General features: G+C 42.1%; 2 protein-coding genes across 3 annotated transcripts; both read right to left on the reverse strand.

Moving 5' to 3' along the window:
* Nucleotides 1-52: 52 nt before the first annotated feature.
* Nucleotides 53-8,549, reverse strand: sxph (saxiphilin). The gene is made up of 17 exons (XM_053446490.1): nucleotides 8,253-8,549; nucleotides 7,763-7,926; nucleotides 6,913-7,012; nucleotides 6,639-6,815; nucleotides 6,370-6,532; nucleotides 6,231-6,295; nucleotides 5,411-5,562; nucleotides 5,099-5,285; nucleotides 4,862-5,010; nucleotides 4,697-4,787; nucleotides 3,913-3,960; nucleotides 3,638-3,817; nucleotides 3,389-3,536; nucleotides 2,205-2,287; nucleotides 1,915-2,099; nucleotides 1,079-1,265; nucleotides 53-984 (listed from the first exon to the last, which is right to left on the reverse strand). The coding sequence occupies exons 1-17, from the start codon at nucleotides 8,296-8,298 to the stop codon at nucleotides 941-943; spliced, it is 2,169 nt and encodes a 722-aa protein (XP_053302465.1). The 5' UTR covers nucleotides 8,299-8,549; the 3' UTR covers nucleotides 53-940.
* Nucleotides 8,550-8,698: 149 nt separating this feature from the next.
* Nucleotides 8,699-17,741, reverse strand: sfi1 (SFI1 centrin binding protein). Of its 2 annotated transcripts, none has more exons than XM_053446478.1 (29): nucleotides 17,188-17,741; nucleotides 16,825-16,896; nucleotides 16,624-16,734; nucleotides 15,692-15,786; nucleotides 15,468-15,585; nucleotides 15,250-15,352; nucleotides 14,956-15,112; nucleotides 14,687-14,848; nucleotides 14,503-14,573; nucleotides 14,329-14,421; nucleotides 14,126-14,223; nucleotides 13,902-13,962; nucleotides 13,645-13,823; nucleotides 13,434-13,509; nucleotides 13,232-13,327; nucleotides 13,054-13,130; nucleotides 12,835-12,934; nucleotides 12,650-12,746; nucleotides 12,214-12,374; nucleotides 12,061-12,135; nucleotides 11,245-11,319; nucleotides 10,960-11,136; nucleotides 10,677-10,882; nucleotides 10,515-10,598; nucleotides 10,241-10,424; nucleotides 10,061-10,148; nucleotides 9,862-9,979; nucleotides 9,634-9,733; nucleotides 8,699-9,009 (listed from the first exon to the last, which is right to left on the reverse strand). In XM_053446478.1, exons 1-29 carry the CDS (start codon nucleotides 17,310-17,312, stop codon nucleotides 8,809-8,811), a joined length of 3,360 nt encoding a protein of 1,119 aa, XP_053302453.1. In that variant the 5' UTR covers nucleotides 17,313-17,741; the 3' UTR covers nucleotides 8,699-8,808. The 2 variants fall into 2 exon arrangements, with proteins under 2 accessions (XP_053302453.1, XP_053302446.1); XM_053446471.1 differs by having other exon boundaries at nucleotides 12,835-12,937; nucleotides 17,188-17,740.
* Between the last annotated feature and the right edge of the window lie 242 nt (nucleotides 17,742-17,983).

Here is a 17,983-nt window from a genome sequence, read left to right on the forward strand (position 1 = left end):
CACAAATCTGATTCTTTAGTAGAAATTTAAAAAAAAGAGAAAGGAAGTGGTCTGAGAAATGAAATAATTTATTTGTCAAAAAACATAGTTAATGAAAGTGGGAAACAAAATCTTGGATCTGCTCTTTATCTGCATTTGCAATCTTTCAGGACACATGTCTTCATCACTATCTATGTATCTCTTACACATCTTATTCTAGCTTGCCGACTTTTGATAAAAACGCAAAGACTTCACTCATTGTCTACTCACCACTATGCCTGATGGAAGGGTGGGTGAAGTATTGGAGTCCACAAAACACTTCTGGAGTCTCAGGGGTAAACAGCGCTTTGCAACCAAATCTGATCCACGTGCGAATATGGCTCCGGAGATATCAGAGGACATTTAGGCGAAAAAAATTATGTAAATGTTTCACGTTTTTTTCTGTTGTTTAAATGATTTGAAGAAGCTATCACTGGTTACTTCAATTGTATTTGGCTGCAGCACTGTTTCCACCTGAAACCCCTAAATCGGCATTCTGGTGAATAGATAATGAGTGAATGTTTGGGTGAACTATCCCTTTAAGGATCGAGCTGAAACTGCAGATACCAGAGCTGGGCCTCTTCACAGGTTATCACAATGTCAGGTTTGTGTTTTTTTAAATATCGGGAAAGCATGACCTGTCTTTATAAAGCACACAGATTACACATGACACATCACTCCGACTTGCTAAGATGTATTAATGACATCTTGAAGTTGCAGAAGAGAAAGCAAACATGATGATGAGTCATTGAAAGGTCCTCCGTGTCAATCCCAACCCGTGTTGTTCACGACCACACATCCAGCAGTTTTTCTTTGAATCTGATGATATAATTGATAGTTTGCAGTCATCAGTTATGGAGGAATATAATGTTGTTTTAGCCTTTGAGAAGAACATGAAGAGTTGCTTCCTTCCTTCTGTCAGTTAGAATATGCTGCACACGTCCTGATCGCAAAACTCCAGGATATCTGTTGTAAGGACAAGTAAGGAATGCATTAACAAAGGAGATGGTTATCTACATTTGACATGGAAATCAGTCAGTGTATTTGGTTGCAGTTGTACCAGAGTGTGTGCAGTTGAAGACGGATTCTGCATGGGAGTAAAACTCCTCTCCGAGGATGGAACGGTAATCCATGTGACTCGTGTGGACGAGACACTGCGTGGAATCTTTGAACAGCAGGTCGCTCTCTCCGTACGGATGAGACTCAAAGAGCTGGAACTCTGCGTTTGGTTTGGCTGCCAAAGTTTCCTTCATGGGAAAAAAAAAGAAAGTGTTTAAAGATTTAAAGAATAAATATCAACCTTATGGTCAGACTTAAAGGTTCAGTGTGTAGAATGTAGTGACATCTAGTGGTGAACTTGCATGTTGCAGCTGAATACCCCTCACCTCACCTTCCCCTTCCAAACAAAGAGAACCTGTGGTAGCCCTCAGTTGTCATAAAAACTCAAAAGGTGTTTAGTTTGTCTAGTTCGGGCTACTGTGAACATGGGCCCACGTAGAGATGACCCAATCCCTGTGTAAATATAAAGTATTTAAATATAAAAGGCTCATTCTAGTGTACATAAAACCACAACTTGCACAGATTAGATGAAACTCACTAGTGAAAACATAACTTGGATCATTGTATATTCAATTTCTGCCAATAGATCCCTTTCACCTAAATCGTACACACTGAACCTTTAAACACATTCTCTAATCAGCCAATTTGAATGAAAAATGTTGCTGGTTTTAGACTTTTATTTTAGCTTTAGATCTTGTGTGTTTGCTCAAAAGTGTTTAAAGTGTCTCAAAGTAAAACATCAAATTGTGAGTGAGAAATCTAGAGACACTCTTCTGAAGTGTTTTAAACATTTGAAAACCTCCCACATAGTTTAAAAACCGATCCCCATCAACTGACCTGTGACTTCATGAGGAAGTCGTACACTCGCGCCGTGAGCACCGGCCGTGTCATGACCGTGTTCGGTGGGATGACCCCGAGGTTGCAGCTCTCCCACTCCGACAGCGGGGCCCGACGGCCGTCACCACACAGCAGCTCGATGTCTGATGACGTCAAACCCTCGGCCCAACCACTGGAGCTCAAACCTGAAGCACAACGTGACGGAAACAAACACAGTGACATGATAAACACACAAGATAAAACGAGCATCAGTGAGTGTTCCTGTCAGAAGTTGATGTAGAACATCTCACTGAGGATGTTGGCTTGGAGGTTGTGTTGCTCTAAAAAGGCCACATCGCCGTAGCTTTTCCCACTGGGATCTCCGACCAGGCACCTGTGAAGATCAAAGAGGATTAAAGGGTCAGTTCATCCAAACTATATAAAAATATATCTAGACTTTCTCACTTCACCCACAGTTAGATATCGGATTCTAGAAATGGTAAGTTTTTTAAATTGTCAATAATCAATATATTTATAACTACAATTGATCAAATGGATACTTTTGAATGAAGGAGGTTGTTCGGTTTCTTAGTGATTAACCTGAGATTTAGTTTCCCTGCAGGAATGTAAACGTGGGTTAAGTCCTTTTTGTTTCAGGTGCAGCAATTCACTTTTTTTATTGAAAAGCGTCAGTACTCAATGTTCACTTCCTGTGCAGCACTGATGACAGACACACACAGTGAGCAACTAACTGGTGAACATAGTGAGCAATAAGTCGCTAATGAGAGAGATCTTCTTCTTCTTCTTCTTCTTCTTCTTCTTCTTCTTCTTCTTCTTCTTCTTCTTCTTCTTCTTCTTCTTCTTCTTCTTCTTCTTCTTCTTCTTCTTCTTCTTCTTCTTCTTCTTCTTCTTCTTCTTCTTCTTCTTCGTTCGGTCTATCGACGAGTTGGTCTCTGTGTATGGCAGACACATGTTTAGCTCCTCTAAGGATTTTATGTTTTCCTCGCTGTTTGTTTGTTGCTTGTCTCTCTCAGATTTCCATCACATTTTCAGAGGGGGTTGGACATGACACAAGGAAGAAGAACCCATTTCATTTTGGAGTTGATTTGCATAGACGGGCAGATCCAGGATTGTTTTTCACTTTCTTTAACACGGCCAGACAGAGCATTAACCTTGGAGGAGATCTGCACTCTCTGAGCCCCCTCTCAGTTCCTTCAGGTGATAATAAATATATACAAATCTAGTGAATGTTAAATTTCCAGTTGTCTAATAATGTGGTGAGAGGTGATAATGTCTTGTCTTAAAAGTGAATGAAGTTTTAAATGTGATCTTTCATTGCTGTGAGCAACATAACCTTAATTCTATTCAAACCGAAAACACAAATATTTTAAAACCAAAATGATCTTAATGGCTGTGTACGGCTTCAGGTGCAAGAGGAATGTTTTTCACACTTTGTGGAGACACCTGTCCCTGAGGTATAAGCCTCTGGTCCTACCTCAGAGCCCCCATGTTGCCATAGTACCGCTCGTTGTGGTTGTCAGCGCAGCGTCTGGTTGCGGCCTCCCCGCTGCCGCCCATACACACTTTACACAGGTTCCCCTGAGAGCCAGGAAGGCAGCCTTTCCAGAACACCTCGTTGTAAACTAAGTCAACACAAAAAGGGTCGTTGAAACAGAGGATAGCGTTTGTAATGCCAATAATACAAGCCGGTGAATATAGGAGAATGTGTTAAATAAAGCAGCACCTTGGTTTGGATCACAGGAGCTGCTGTTGTGCTCCAGACTCAACGTGTGTGTGTACGGCAGCATCCAGCCGGCGGGGCTGTACATGTGGCCCTGGCAGGAGCGACGGCCTCCAAGGTTCCCGATGAACACGCTCCTGCTTGAGCGCCTGGCAACTGCTACACCCACCACCGAGGGCAGCACTGAGGACGTTTTCCATTTCAAGACAATGAGCACTTTAGGTTGTTAAGATCACAGTGAATTATGTGTGTAGCTGTTTTCTTCTTTGTCATCTTACCATCTGTCTCTAGGTGAGTTAATCTCCCAGCCAGCACACATTTCCTTCCTGGAGTAGAAGAGAACATGGCAGAGGCAGGTCAATATAGTTTAAAGTTAATGTAGATAAGACCTGGAACTAATTGTGGGTGATAACTTTTTAAAGAATCGGCTAATAATAATAACTTTCTCCATGAGAAGTGTATAAAATATAAACTTTACAACCATCAAGTGTTTCATGTGAAATGAGTTGGTGTAGTGAATAGAATGTCATCATACAACTGAACAGATTCTGCTTCCCATAAGTTAGTTTTTTCCACAATAAACTTTGTTTGGATGATTAATTGAGTAATTATTAAAGCAAAAATATAAAACATGGCTGGTTTAAGGGACTCAAATGTGCAAAGTTTCTCTGTTTTGCGTAAGAGTCAGTTGGTTGGATGTAATTTGCAATATGACGAAATCACCTCGGACAGTGAGGAACTGAGATGCACATTTTCTGACATTTTATAGTTGAAGTTATAAACCAAAGTTAGAAAATCATCTTCAAATGATTTGAAAATAAGAAATCATGATTATCTGCAGCCATAATCACCACAGTATTTGTACACAGGCTGAACTGATCATTTTAAATGGCCTGTTTTGTCCAAGTAAATAGTCAGAACCTTTTAGAAGTAGCAGATATTAGCATTTTGGATCAAATATAAAAATTCAGGACTAATGAAAACAAACAGTCAATAATGAACATAATTTGAAGCACTTTGGTTATATGGATACATAGAAGAATGATATATGGGGAGTCTCACCATAATTTTCTGTCACTACAGGGATGAGACCACATTTCCCGGCGATGAAGGTGTGTGTTGCGTCCAGCGAGGCAGCGTCCACCTCGTCCCTCTGTGGAAAAGGAACAGCAGCTTTTTCTACACTGCTTGATAAAATACTGATTTAATGCAATTTATAAAACTCACCTTGATCTTCTCGATACAGTCACGCATTGAAACGGCTCTGACACACACCAGAGGGTCTGATTTAATGCTGAGCGCCCACTGTTCACACTTCTTCTGCTCTGCGTGGCTGATGCAGCACCATCGCACCACACTGTCCTCCAGTGAGCTGCCTGCACACAAGTTTCACAACGTCACACACAATCACACAGAGTCAGTGACTTTAAAATGAAAAGTGACGACAACACATCAGTGAAGCACCTTCATGTCCAAGCCCCTTAAGCAGAGCCACATAATCCAGCCCCAGCACCTGACTGACGTCCATGTCGTCTGGAAGGACGGATAATTTATCTGTGAGATCTTTGAAGAGGAGATCGTTCTCCCCGAAAGCAGAAGAGTTGAAGAGTTGGAAGCGCTGTCTCTCTCTCCCTCGAGGACCAAACAGCATCTGGAGAATCACAAAATTTTATTGGGATATAACTATAATTGTGGATATGGAGCACACAGAAATGATGTGGGATAACTGAGGAAAAAAGTAAAGGACTGATAAAGATATATATATATATTTTTTACCTGCACTGTCACAAGAAATTTGCGAGCAACCTTGCGAAAGCTGGATCTGGTGACGATGCCTCCGCCCGGACCTCGTCCCAGGTTACAGGTTCTGTAGTGGCTGAGAGGAGCCTGTGTGCCGTCAGGACACAGTAACCTGAACTCATCACTCTCTGAGAGAAGAGACAGAATATGAAGGGAGGATGGAGAAAGGCCAAATGGTTTAGAAAAAATATTACAACGATCATCTGGTGGAATAAAGTGTTTTTTAGCTTTTCTTCAATAATTCCTTTAGCCAATTCAAATTTCTTTTTTTACTTAGCCGAGCTACCATGCAGCCTTTTACTCTCAAGTTCCCCCTGATATTATTTTTCTGGCATTTTCTTGCCCTCTGTAAACATCTATCATCAGTCAAGATGCAGGAAATATGTGACCTTGAACTTTGATCAGTTCATCCTGAAGTCAAGGGAAAGTTGTAACAAATTTTAAGAAATGTGTGTGTAAATCTATGTATAATGTAGACTCACATATCTTCCACCCAATCTGGATTAATATATGGATCTGCGGTAAACTGTCAAAACATGTAAATCTCAACACAATAAAAAACATCCGTTATTTCTGGAGAAAATAAGGAAAAAAGCCAAATCTTGCAATGTTAAGAAAAGGGATTTAAACTATTTGCATCTGACTGGATCTGTCCCAAGATTTCATAACTTCCCTCCGAGTGTGACTTCAGTAATTGTGGCATATTCCTGCAGGTAATTACACAAACAGCCACAGGTGAGAAAATAATCTCCCTGGTGGAGGTGAGGAATCATAAGATATCAAATCCAATATTTACCTTCAGTGCTTTCGAGGGCTAAATTGTCCACGAACGCAACATCCCCTGCACCTCTCCTCAGACATCTGTGACAGAGCAGGAGCGGTAAGAGGAGACCTTCATTCATGTTTTTACTGCTACTTCTCATGTTGATTCAGACCTGAGGGCCCCCTGGCTGTTGTAGAAGGGTTCACTATGGGATGTTTCACAGCGGTAATTCTTCTGGCGAATGTACGATTTCTGGCCTTGGCACAGAGCACACAGACGAGGGGCCATGGCAGCAGCTCCGGGGACACAGCTGGCACTGAAGAACGTGCTGACGTCTGAACGGGAGGAGAAAAACAAGTGAGGGGACTGATAAACGCAAAATGTGAAAGAGAAATCAAACTTCAGCACTGTCCTCCATTCACTGGTTAATCTCTTCATCACCTTGACTGAGCGGCTGCTCCTTCGACCAGCTCAGGTAGTTTCTGGACAGCAGGAAGCCGAGAGGAAGACTCCAGCCGGCTGTCCATCGTATGCCACTGTGACAACTCCTGAGGCCCTGCAGGGACCGGATGTCCAAGCTGCTGTTTGTCACCACAGCCAAAGACAGAATGCAGCCTCCTGCAGAACAGACACACACACACACACACACACACACACGTGAACTGGCTCTAAACACAGTGACGTTTCCATTTTAAATGATGAGAAGCAAACCTACCGTCACTGTATATTTCCTTGGCGATGGCAACGAGGCCGAACTGCTTCACAGCAGAATAAACCTCCCCTGCATCTAATGTCACTATATCAGCACGGTTTGCCTGAGACAAAGAATTTGAACAAGCAAAGTTGAACATCACGCCTCCACCAGATGTTGATGTGACGTTTCACAGACCTTCAGAGTCCATTTATTACAAAAATCCTCCCAAGAGTCAGATGAATCAAACCTTTCCATGATTTTTCCTTTTTGAAGCCTCAGCTTAAAACATTTGGAATTAAAATGTATTGCTTTGTTGACACTTAAAATCTGAGTGTCTGCTGGGATGTTCATCTGAGGAAACCTCTCAGCAGGACAGTTAGAAATTTAACGAAATACACATTTCCAGAGCAAATGGAGGTTACATCTACTGAGCAAATATTTTGATTGAACCCTTACTGGTAAACAAATCTTTGCTGCACCTAAAAGCATTGATATTCAACTAATATATGATATACTACTATGCTAATTTAATAACTTCTTCTGTCTTTTTCCTATTTATATTTTACTTCAAGTTGCGTGTAGCACGGTTCTCATATTATGCTGTCATGTTACTGTTTGTATTTGGGAAAAGATAGCCCCAGCTAATATAGCTAATAATCCCTAAAATGAAAACTATACAAAGATACCTTAGACTTTACTCAAGACGCCTTGATGCAAACAGTAAATCTCCCCCCTCCCCCAGATCTCCTCATTTTAATATTCATTTGTTTATTATTCTAAACCCCTGGAGTCCTGAACAAGATTTCAAGAACAATGCTACTGGTGCAACATCTTCACTTGTTTAGTCTCATACTGATTTGGAATGACTCACCCTGATCCTCTCGATGCAGTCAGATGTGCTGGACGCTCGGATGCATGAGAGTCTCGCAAAAGCTGCCACAACAGCTGGAGGCAGCACCGCCACCAGAGCTTTGGCCAGTTCTGCACACTTCCTCTGCTCAGGATCCGACACCGTGCACCAACGCATCTTCTTTGCTGCCATTTAAAGAACCGTTCAAACGAACCACGTAAGTCAGTCAAGAGGAGTAAAACACCACACTGGTGCTTATTGTAGTTATTTTACAAATTTCTGTGTGCATCAACTCAGTGTAAAGATCTGAAGGCAACGTTTCATTATTGTAAACTGTGAAATCATTGTATTTCCAAGTTAAAATCAGTTTTAATATACACCGTGAAAAGCAAAAAGCTCCACAAACACGGGGACAACTTTCCCAGCGACAATCAAAAGCTCCAATAACAATAATCAACGCAAAATAACTTATCAATATAAATAAATGAACTGGCTCAGGAACAAAACTCACCCATGATACAGCAGACAAACATGTAGAAGAGTAAAAGTCCTCGCATTGCTGCAGCTCAAAGATCCGTCTACTGCAGAGCAGAACACACAGTTGCCCTTTCTGTTCGTTTCCCTGCCAAGATTCTCCAAAAGTACAAGAGACGCTGGTGCTAATGGGGAAATAGAAAACCTATTGCGTAAGGCCACTCCTCTGAAAAAGTCACTTTTTTCACACATATGGAAAATATTTAACACCAGCTGTCACAAGGACAACCCCTACCCAACGTTTTCATAGAAGTGTTGATGTAGAGGTGAAGACGCCTTTTAGGTGCTTGGATTTATATGCAGAGACAGTTTTAAGACCATTTACATGATATTTAATAAATAACATCACATGGAGAGCAGGTTTTTACTCAAGCTGAGTGCGGCACAGGTTTAAAAGTTCAAAAAAGTAAGCTTACAGCTGCATATGTGTCCACATTTTATTCATTAAATTCCCAAATCTTTATCGGAGTCTCACAATTTTATAATGAATGTGATCGTGGTAGAAGAACAGTCTGAACGTGTAGCAGGTTTCATCACTCTGGGAGTGTGTGAGGACCGGTTCTGTTTCCTGTCACGTTGTAAACAGTTTCCATCTCTCTCGTTTTCCGACTGAGAGCAATCACCCCCGACGTGTGGAGGGCAGTCTGTAAACGCTGCACCCGCTCTGCGTGCAGCAGCATCTTTGGCTTCTGATTGGTCAGTTCGGAGGAGAGCCTGTCGATGCGCTCGTCCAGCTGTCAACAACAAGAACATCCACTGTGACTCAGGCAAAATCAGATCCAGAGCGAGTTCTCAGGCTTTCTCCCACATCCAGCGACATCCAGCTTGGGTTAACTGGAGACGCTAACATCCAATTACTCAAAGGATAAGTTGTACAGATAATTGATGGATGGATTGACTTACTATTATGTGGCAGATGGAGTATTGACTTTAGGCTATTGGAGATTTCTCAGACCATTGTTGATGAACAAGATCATCATCAGACCCAGTGTGGATACAGCGCATCGTTCTCTCATTAGCAATACATGGTTTTATTTGTAATTTAGAGATTGTTATTTGTGAAATTAATGACATGAGGGGACAATCAGCAAAACATTTTTAATTAAAGTATTCTTTGGTTTAAAATGATTTTACAAATAATGAATAGACTTGACCTAAGCTCACTGTTGATGTTTGAAAATGTGAGTAAAATTTAGGGACTAAATCAAGGAGTAAAATAACTAATTGTTAATCACAAATCAAACTACTTTTAAGTCAACAAAACAACACTGATAATTGTGTTCTCGTGCAGCCGCTGGATTTCACAGTAAGAAAGTGTTGTTACCTGTTGAACATGTAACATGATCTGATCTCCTTACCTCCTTCAACTCCTGACTCACTGAATCTTTTTCCATTTGCTCATCCTCTCCACTGGTTTGCAGCCAACTCTGCAACACCTCTCTCAGTTTCTGCCATGACCTGAACACACACACACACACAAACAGATACACACACACACACAGACACACACACAGAAAGCATCAGTTACTATAGCGATAACATTAACAACTGCCCAAGAAGAAAGAGAAAACGGCTCTTTTCTTCACCTGAGCTGTTTCCTGTCCCGTTGGAAACTCTTCATGTTGAGCTGAATGCTGAGCAGTTCTCTCGTCAGAAATGACGTTGGATCAGTTCTTGCTTCTTCTACATCAAGACCCTCAGTTTCTTCATTGGACAAAACATAATATCAACTTAAAAATCTTGTTTTTTCATAATCACTGAAAAGAAATAGTGCAGCCGACCTACCTGGATACCTGGAGTAATGTTTGAAGGGAGTATCAAACTGATGAAAAGAAACACAGGGGGTGTCCCCAGTCCCTCTGCTTTTTCCCAACTTGGAAAAAATTAAAAAAAATCAATTATATTTTCTCAGTTAAGCACTGAATTTGTGTTGATATCTGTGCAACTCAACCAGGTGATTATTACCATAGATTGAGACCCAGTGTTCATGAAAGCAGAAGGAGGCAAAAGAAGGTCTTCGCTTCTTTGAGAAGAGTCAGCAACAGATGCATGAGCTTCAGAGGGGGACACAGTGGATGTGATGGAGCATTGATGAGTGGATCTAACCAGGGCATCAGCAGGATGGAGGCCGGTCTGGTTGTTCTGACAACTGAAGGGTTTTGGTTTCAATTTATGATTTGAAATATGAGAAACATATTCAAGATCACAAAATAATGTAGTGCTTGAAAAATCGATTTACCACGTGTGTAGCAGGACTGAGACCGGAGACTCAAACTGCTCTCTGCAGCGACGGGGTTGTCGTCGAGTGATATTTGTAGGAAGCCTGTTTAAAAAAACAAAAATGTGAGACATGTGTTCATGTGTTGAGCACAGCTTCACCGTGTCAGAGACTCAGACTCACAGCCTGCAGAGCCCTACGTCTTCAGCTTCCTGGTCCACTGAGTTAGACTCGGGAACCCTCTCTGGTCCACGTGTCGTCAAACAGAAGGTCACTTTCTTTTTCCGAAGTTGCTCTAAAGCTGCTTTTTCTCTTTGAGGTTTACAAAGCGCCCGCTGCTTCCACCGCATAGCACAACGTCTGACCACTCTCTGGAGATGCCGGGATCTCTGCAGGACACAGGACAGACTTGAGGAGATAGCACTCACGGTGAAGTGATAGAAGATTTTCCCACTCGGATACCCACTTGTTCTTGGCTGTGCTGCGTGAGGCTCGGCGTGAGGTCGTTCATGTGAGCAGCATATGTGAGGATGCACGTGACGCCCTCCCTCAGCAGCTGGTCTCTGTAGACCCGAGCAGCTGAGGCCGCCTGCTCCTGCTTCTGGCGTTGCTCAGTGACCATCAGCCTCCATCCGTACAGCACCTGCAGCACATGCACCGAGACACATCAAACACGTTAGAGTGAGAAGCAGCTCAGTAATCTTCTCGCCTGAATTTATCAAGGGGGCCCTGAGAAAAAAAGACGTGTTACCTTGGACTGAAGAGTGAGAGACCAGTGCCAGAGCGCTTTCTCCGTCTGCTTAGCTTCTCTTCGTCTGCGCTGCAGCTGTTTGCAGGAAATAAACCCAAGTGATTTAAATGTCATCGTCGGGCAGACACTTTTCTCCAAAGTGAGATACAACTGAGGGACAACACCAAAGCTAAGGTACAGTACAGAAGTATTAGGGGCTACATCTGTGTGGGAGATGAGGTAGAGAGGTGCACAGCAGGTGATAGTTAGACACGTCAGGGTGTTACAGCTGATGGGAGAGCAAGAGTTCTCAGGAGATAAACTCACAGCCACTTAAACTGTGGGAAATCAAACCACATATATTCAATAGCTACTCACATTCATTTTCCATGTGGCAAGCTGAACTATTAGCACCACCAGAAAGAAAACCATACAAATAAGAGTGGTGATTCTCGCTTTTCAACTATGACTATCAGTTTTAATGGGCAAGTCCAGCAATTTATGTTTTCCTATTTATGATTAAATTGAGGGAATGTAAGAGATTATTTGATACAATTTAGTCAAAATCAAAGTTGCAGAAACACATATGTTCTTTTGTCGGCCAATATCATATATACACTGCGAATTAGCTGATATTGTCGTCCAACTGATAAATCGAGTTAAACTCTGAACTTTAATAACCTTCTTCAAAACCACAAAGACATTATACAACAGTTTTCACTGGCTGAGCATTAGTACGATTGTTTATAATGCTCTTCATGAAAAGTAAACTGATCCTTATGTGTAAAATCAATGGTTTGCCTCTTTAGAAGTTGAGCATGTGAAACATCAACAAACCTTTGTTTTCCATTGTTCATAGTAGGTCTGGTACATCTTCAATCTCAGCAACAAGATTCCTTGACGCTTCATCACCTATGAAGAGGAAATATTCTTAAGAATTCATATCACAGCTTGGGGATTTACAAAACAAAGAGAAAATACATTATAAACCTTATTTTTCCGGTTTTGGTCTTGATGCTTATTCCAATGTTTCAGTGCTTTAGAGAGGAGTTTGGATTCATGATGCCATCTGGCTTTCTCCATACACATCCTCTCCTTGCGAGCCTCTCTGGTTCGTTTCCTCCACTGAGTGAACGACTGCAGCAGAAACACTAAACACAGAAAACATCAGCCTATAAGTTGCAGTTGATTCCAGATCCAAGCTGTAATATAATCTGTGGTGAAAATACTGAACAGTGCCAAGTGAATTTTTATGGAGGAATCTTGTGGTTTATACAATAAATCACTGTAAAATCCAGGGGTATTTACTTGTAAAAAGAAAGCCACTCTTGGTTTGCTTGTTTTATGATTCTTTGAAATTTCATTAATGAGCTGTACGATGTGAGAGCCAATCAAAATGCATTAAACAAACAAACAAACTTGTTACCTTGGTTTATGGCTCTCTGAGCCCTGCTGACTGCCTCCCCCTGCTGGTGGTGCTTTATCACTGCGAGTGTTGTTACTTCTCTCCATGCAAGAAACACCTTTGGAGATTTAGAGCAAGAAAGCAATAAACAAAGGCTCAGATAAAACAATTCTTTTTTAAGATAAAGGCCCAAGACTGATTTCCACCTTAGACAGAAGAAAGTGCTGAGAGTGATTCTGTGCTCGTTGCTCCAGGTGTCGACTCTCTGCCTGCAGCCCTGCGTTCTCCCTCCACACTAACAGAACCCTTCTGGAGAGACATGATTGAAACTGATGATGCTGATACAAACCTGTCGTTTCTGATTAGAGAAACACAAACTTTGATTTCAGCTGACATAATGAAATCCCTACGTTTGTGTTTAATACCTGAGAAAGTTCTGGGTTTTCTTTCTGTGAAGTTCCTCTGCCTTAGCGTAGATGTGACACATTTGCAGATGGTGTGTCTGTGAATACAGCCACAGTGTTAACAGCTTTCCCATTAGCTTTATCAAATCCAGTGCATGATATCATGTGATTACATTGCCTGTAAGTAAGATCAATATACCCTCCAGGCCATAAAGGTGTGTTTGAGAATGTTAGTTTCATCGAAACGCTGCATCTCCTCCAGTTTGCTTTTTTTCTCTCTCTTGATCTGGACAAACTGATCAAACACCCGGAAAAAAAGCAGAAAATAATCAGCAACTAATCGGAAAAAATATTATAAAATAAAATGAAGGTGTAAGGACAGACAGAAATGAAAAAAGCACCTTTTTCCATTTCTCCAGAGCCCATTTGAAGCGACACAGGTCCCCCTGATGACAGGCCTGATGTTCTCGACTCCTCCTGCCACAGAAATAAACAAACCTGTGAACTCGCAGCTCTGAGATCTCGCGGCACTGATATACTTACGAGTAGTGGTACAAAGATACTTGTAACTAGAACAGATAAATCCCTGCAGCAGTACAGAGTTTTCCTCACCTGTCTCGTATCTCAGAGCTGTTTTCCTTCCACTGCGTCACCGTCTTGTGGAGAAGTCGCTGCAGGTTCAGATGCTCTGAAGCTTCCTTTTTCTCCTCCTCACTGATCCGCTGCTCTGTCCTTTGCCTCCAGCAAGCAAAGGCTCTCTGCATGTGGTATTGCTCCTCCTGGAGAATTGCCTGATAACGAGTTAACTGTCAGTGTCTGATGCACACACAAAATCAACAATGTAGTTTTTCCATCTACAGCTGACGTACCATTCGCTCGGAGAACGGTCTCTCCCTCGAGCCGTGAAAAGAGCTGCTGAGCACGGACATGCTGTCAAAATGCAAAACGGATGGACAGATAGATTCAAATCCAAATGAATCACAAAGGAATGACATAAAATTAAGTGATAAACATACTGATGTTACGGTTTGTATCAATTCATATATTATTTCTCTTCAGGGCTAATATATTTGAAGCTAAAGAATAAAAGCACCTGTAGTTGGTCGCTGCCTTTTCTATTTGAGGTTGGATACTCTTGTCTTCAGCCTCCTCCAGTCGATCCTGCCACAGCCTCCAAAACCTCCTCATCATCTACACAAAACACAAAACTCCAACCATTCAATCAATGGTCACTTTAATTTAAGTTCTTCACTTATCGTGTATTTCTTGGTTGAGGACTGAATTGTTGTTGTTTACGGTTTGATGATAATGCTGGACAGCCATGTTGTTGTTCAAGCGATGTGTTTTGTTCCAGGTGACGTTGAGAAAAAGTCCCTGCAGTCCAGAGCTCTGCAACAAGAACACACTTCAACACATGAACTGATCACAAACTGCATCATTATATGCAGTAGCTTAATGTTTGGTTCTTACCAACAGATGATGCTGGTGGTGTTGAATCGCCATCTGGTTCATTTCAGCTTCGTGTTTGCAGAGCGTCACATCTACTGATGAGCTCAAGAATCAAACGCCTGAACTGATCATTACAGCAACTCACAATTCTACAGACTTTTGATGCTGCCGTAGAAAATGAAAGATTGGGTATTGATTAGGATACAAGTTCTCCATCGCTCCAGTGCTCTGCGTTGAGTGCTCTGTGTGGCTAACTGCCCTGCAGCTTGTAATCGCACCTCCTCACTCCACCTGCGATGCAACGCCTTCCTCCAACGACTCCAACACGTCCTCACCAGGCGGAGGTAACAGGCACGCTGTGCTGCGGCTACAAAAATCAAAACAGGCGTATTAACAAATAACTGAATAATACATCTAAAAAAAGGGGAACATAAACAGAATAAGTATGTATAACAGGCAGGTAATTAAAATGACCTTGTGATGTTCTTTTGGTCTGGCAGCTGGACACATAACTCGTCCACTGATGCATTGTGTTTCTTTTCAGTTTGACGATGAAGTGAAGTGAAGCTCTGGATTCTTTCTCTTTCTTACAACGAAAAGCTACGTGCATCTCTGTCCACTGAAGCCAGGCCTTTACAAAAAGAGAGCAGAGCACACATCCCACAACCTAAATAACCACAGAGGAAATACTACAGAGGTCAGAATGTATGTCGCGGCAATGGATAATGAGAAGAAACGAGTTATGAATGAGTCAGATGAAGTGTTTACCTTCTTCTTTAAAGCCAGCGCCTGCTGTTTGACAGTTTGCTCCTCCAAAGTGTTAAGGTGTTGAAGCTGCTGCAGCCTGGTCCGCCATAAGCTCCATGCAGAGCTGCACAGTAAAACATCATGAGTGTAGAACTACACGACCGAAGCTAAGGGCGTGATGACACCATCAGGGAGGATCGTCTCTACAGTACTGTGCCTTGGGACTGGAGGTCACTTACTGCAGAGCTGCGAGTCTGTTATGCTCAACAGCTGATTTTATTATCCTCTTCTTCATCCGTCTCATCTCTATGAAAGCCTCCCACCTCTCCCAGACCAGACGTATCCGTTGCCTGTCAGCTGGTCCATGAAACAAAGTGATAAGTGTCACAGCAGCTTCATGTGTATCTGAATGACGTGAGGTTATATTAGGTTGGATCTACTTATCCAATTCTATAATTTATACCGTATGATTGAGCGTTTTTCAGTTTGCTCTTCTTTTCCCTCTGCAGTGAGATATATGTTTTCCAGCGATGGAACGCCAAGTTACACAGATAATACCTGAAACACAAAGTATTTAATAAGCAAACACAACAATCATCAGGGACCAGCTTCACCCATTTACACACATTCACACACATTATTTGTATGCTAGCAAAACAGCTTTCAGTGGAAATTTCTGGATCCGTGTGTTCCCTGAGCTGGGGATCCAGATTCTGAGCCACAGCCACAAATGGAACAACAATCTACCAAACTATAGTGACGACATATATAGCCATCATTTGAGGCAAAGCCTTATTTATATTAGGTGGACACTTGCTCTGATTGGTGGATCAAATTCATCTGAGTGTCATTTTAACTCAAGCGTCAACTGAAGGGATGAAACTCAAAGAATCCAGAAGGGTGCAAAGTCAATTCCTTTAATTTGCTTTACTTTGGGGCTTAAGTGCTGAATCTTCAACATTTCCTCCTCATTTGACATGACATAACTTCTGGGGATTTAAAAAGAAATCGGGGTCTATTGTATGTGTAAATATTAGAGGTTTGTCAAGGGCGTCTCAGACTTTTTGACCTCAATGTTTATATCAGCCAATATATCGTAATTGTTTTTTTTTACCGTTTAAATTCTGTATCAGCATTGGCCCTCAAGAGGTTTCACAAGAAAATAATGAGATGACCCATGAGAGAATCAAAAAGCAAAGCTGAGCCCCACAGATATAATATATCCAACTATTCCTTTTTGTGCAAAACTATTTTATCAATTATTTAGATGAAATGGCTGGTCTTGTAAGATAAATGTCATGGAGTAAAAAGTCCAAATTAAGTCCAAAATCGAAATAATCAAGTGAAGTACTGTAGATTTGTACTTAAATACAACCTGTAACTGTTTGAGCTGACCTGTAGTGACACTGGGCCCTTGTTGTCAGACTCCACTCTCTCCTGGACGTCCACCACTCGTCTCTCCATCCTTCCATGGCTTGTCTCAGCACCACACTGTCGTAGTGAGACCTGCACCACACAGTGATCCCTTCAGCGAGTGTCATGACACAGAATGAGATTTAAACACAACTTATTTACTAAATAAATGTGCCACGTCACCTGGCTTTTTGAGGGGGAACTCGACCAAAGGTTTTCTCCATCCACATGTGCAGGAACTTTCTGGCCAGGTGCCTGCAGAGGTTGGAAAGGTCAGAAGAAATTATACATGATCACCACCATTCGGACTGCACTGTAACTCTATTAACTATCCAATATCAACAGTTCATGTGCACAGTTTCTTTACACTATATATATTAGTTTCATTACATTCATTTTATTCTAAATATGTATCCATTACACTTAAGCAGGTTACTTACAACTAACTGATGCCTATTTTGACTCCTGCTGCTGTAATCATGTCCCCATTGTGGGACTAACAAGATCAGTAAATGAAAACCCAGACTCCACGAAGTGATTCCGCACCTGATTCTCAGCTCCTGGAGTCTTCCACCTCTATTCCAGTTGCAGTGATCTCTGCGGAGTGCTTTGGTTTCCCCTCCCGATCTCACACAGCTCGTTCCCGCGTCCGTCCTTCTACTCTGCATCATATTCAATCATCGGCGTCGGTTCTGGAGGTAAATCCACGGTGACGGAAACTTTGTCACGGTCCACACAACAACACTGACATGTGTCACCGACTTGAAGAGACTGAAACTGTCTCCAAGTGCCGCGCGTTTGTTTTTCCTTGTCACGTGAGGACTGGGGGACGGTCCAGAGATCCAGTTGCCAACGGCAACAGGCTGCGCCGCCGTCCTGCGCACTCCGCAGACTGCGTCAAACTTCTCTTTCCGGTCTTTCTACTTTATTTACAGATGTGTTCAGACTGTGACTGATGCAGGAGTTGAAGAGAACCTTCCCTCGTGTTCTCCAGCTGAGACATGTTTACTGTCCCGTAAACAGAAAAGTCAGGAACGCCACCGGGGTCCTGACAGACTAAAGGCTACGCGCAGTATCACACCTTGACAGCACGAGAGGGCGGGGTGTCTCATTTGCAGCGTAGCCCGAGCAGATGGCTGTGACGTATACAATATCAAGCAAACCCCTAAACAAAGAATAGCTGTCCGCAATAATGCCTGATGTTTGTTCTTGAATTTTATTAATATATATTTATACAAAGCACGTGGTTTTTTTTACACAGTGTGCACAGCCGAACACATTTTCTATGCTACTAACAGCTGCTTTATATATCATGGTTCGGGTTATAAAATGTGATAAGGCG

This window comes from Pleuronectes platessa, chromosome 2 (genome assembly GCF_947347685.1).
Source record: "Pleuronectes platessa chromosome 2, fPlePla1.1, whole genome shotgun sequence".
Lineage (NCBI taxonomy): Eukaryota > Metazoa > Chordata > Actinopteri > Pleuronectiformes > Pleuronectidae > Pleuronectes > Pleuronectes platessa.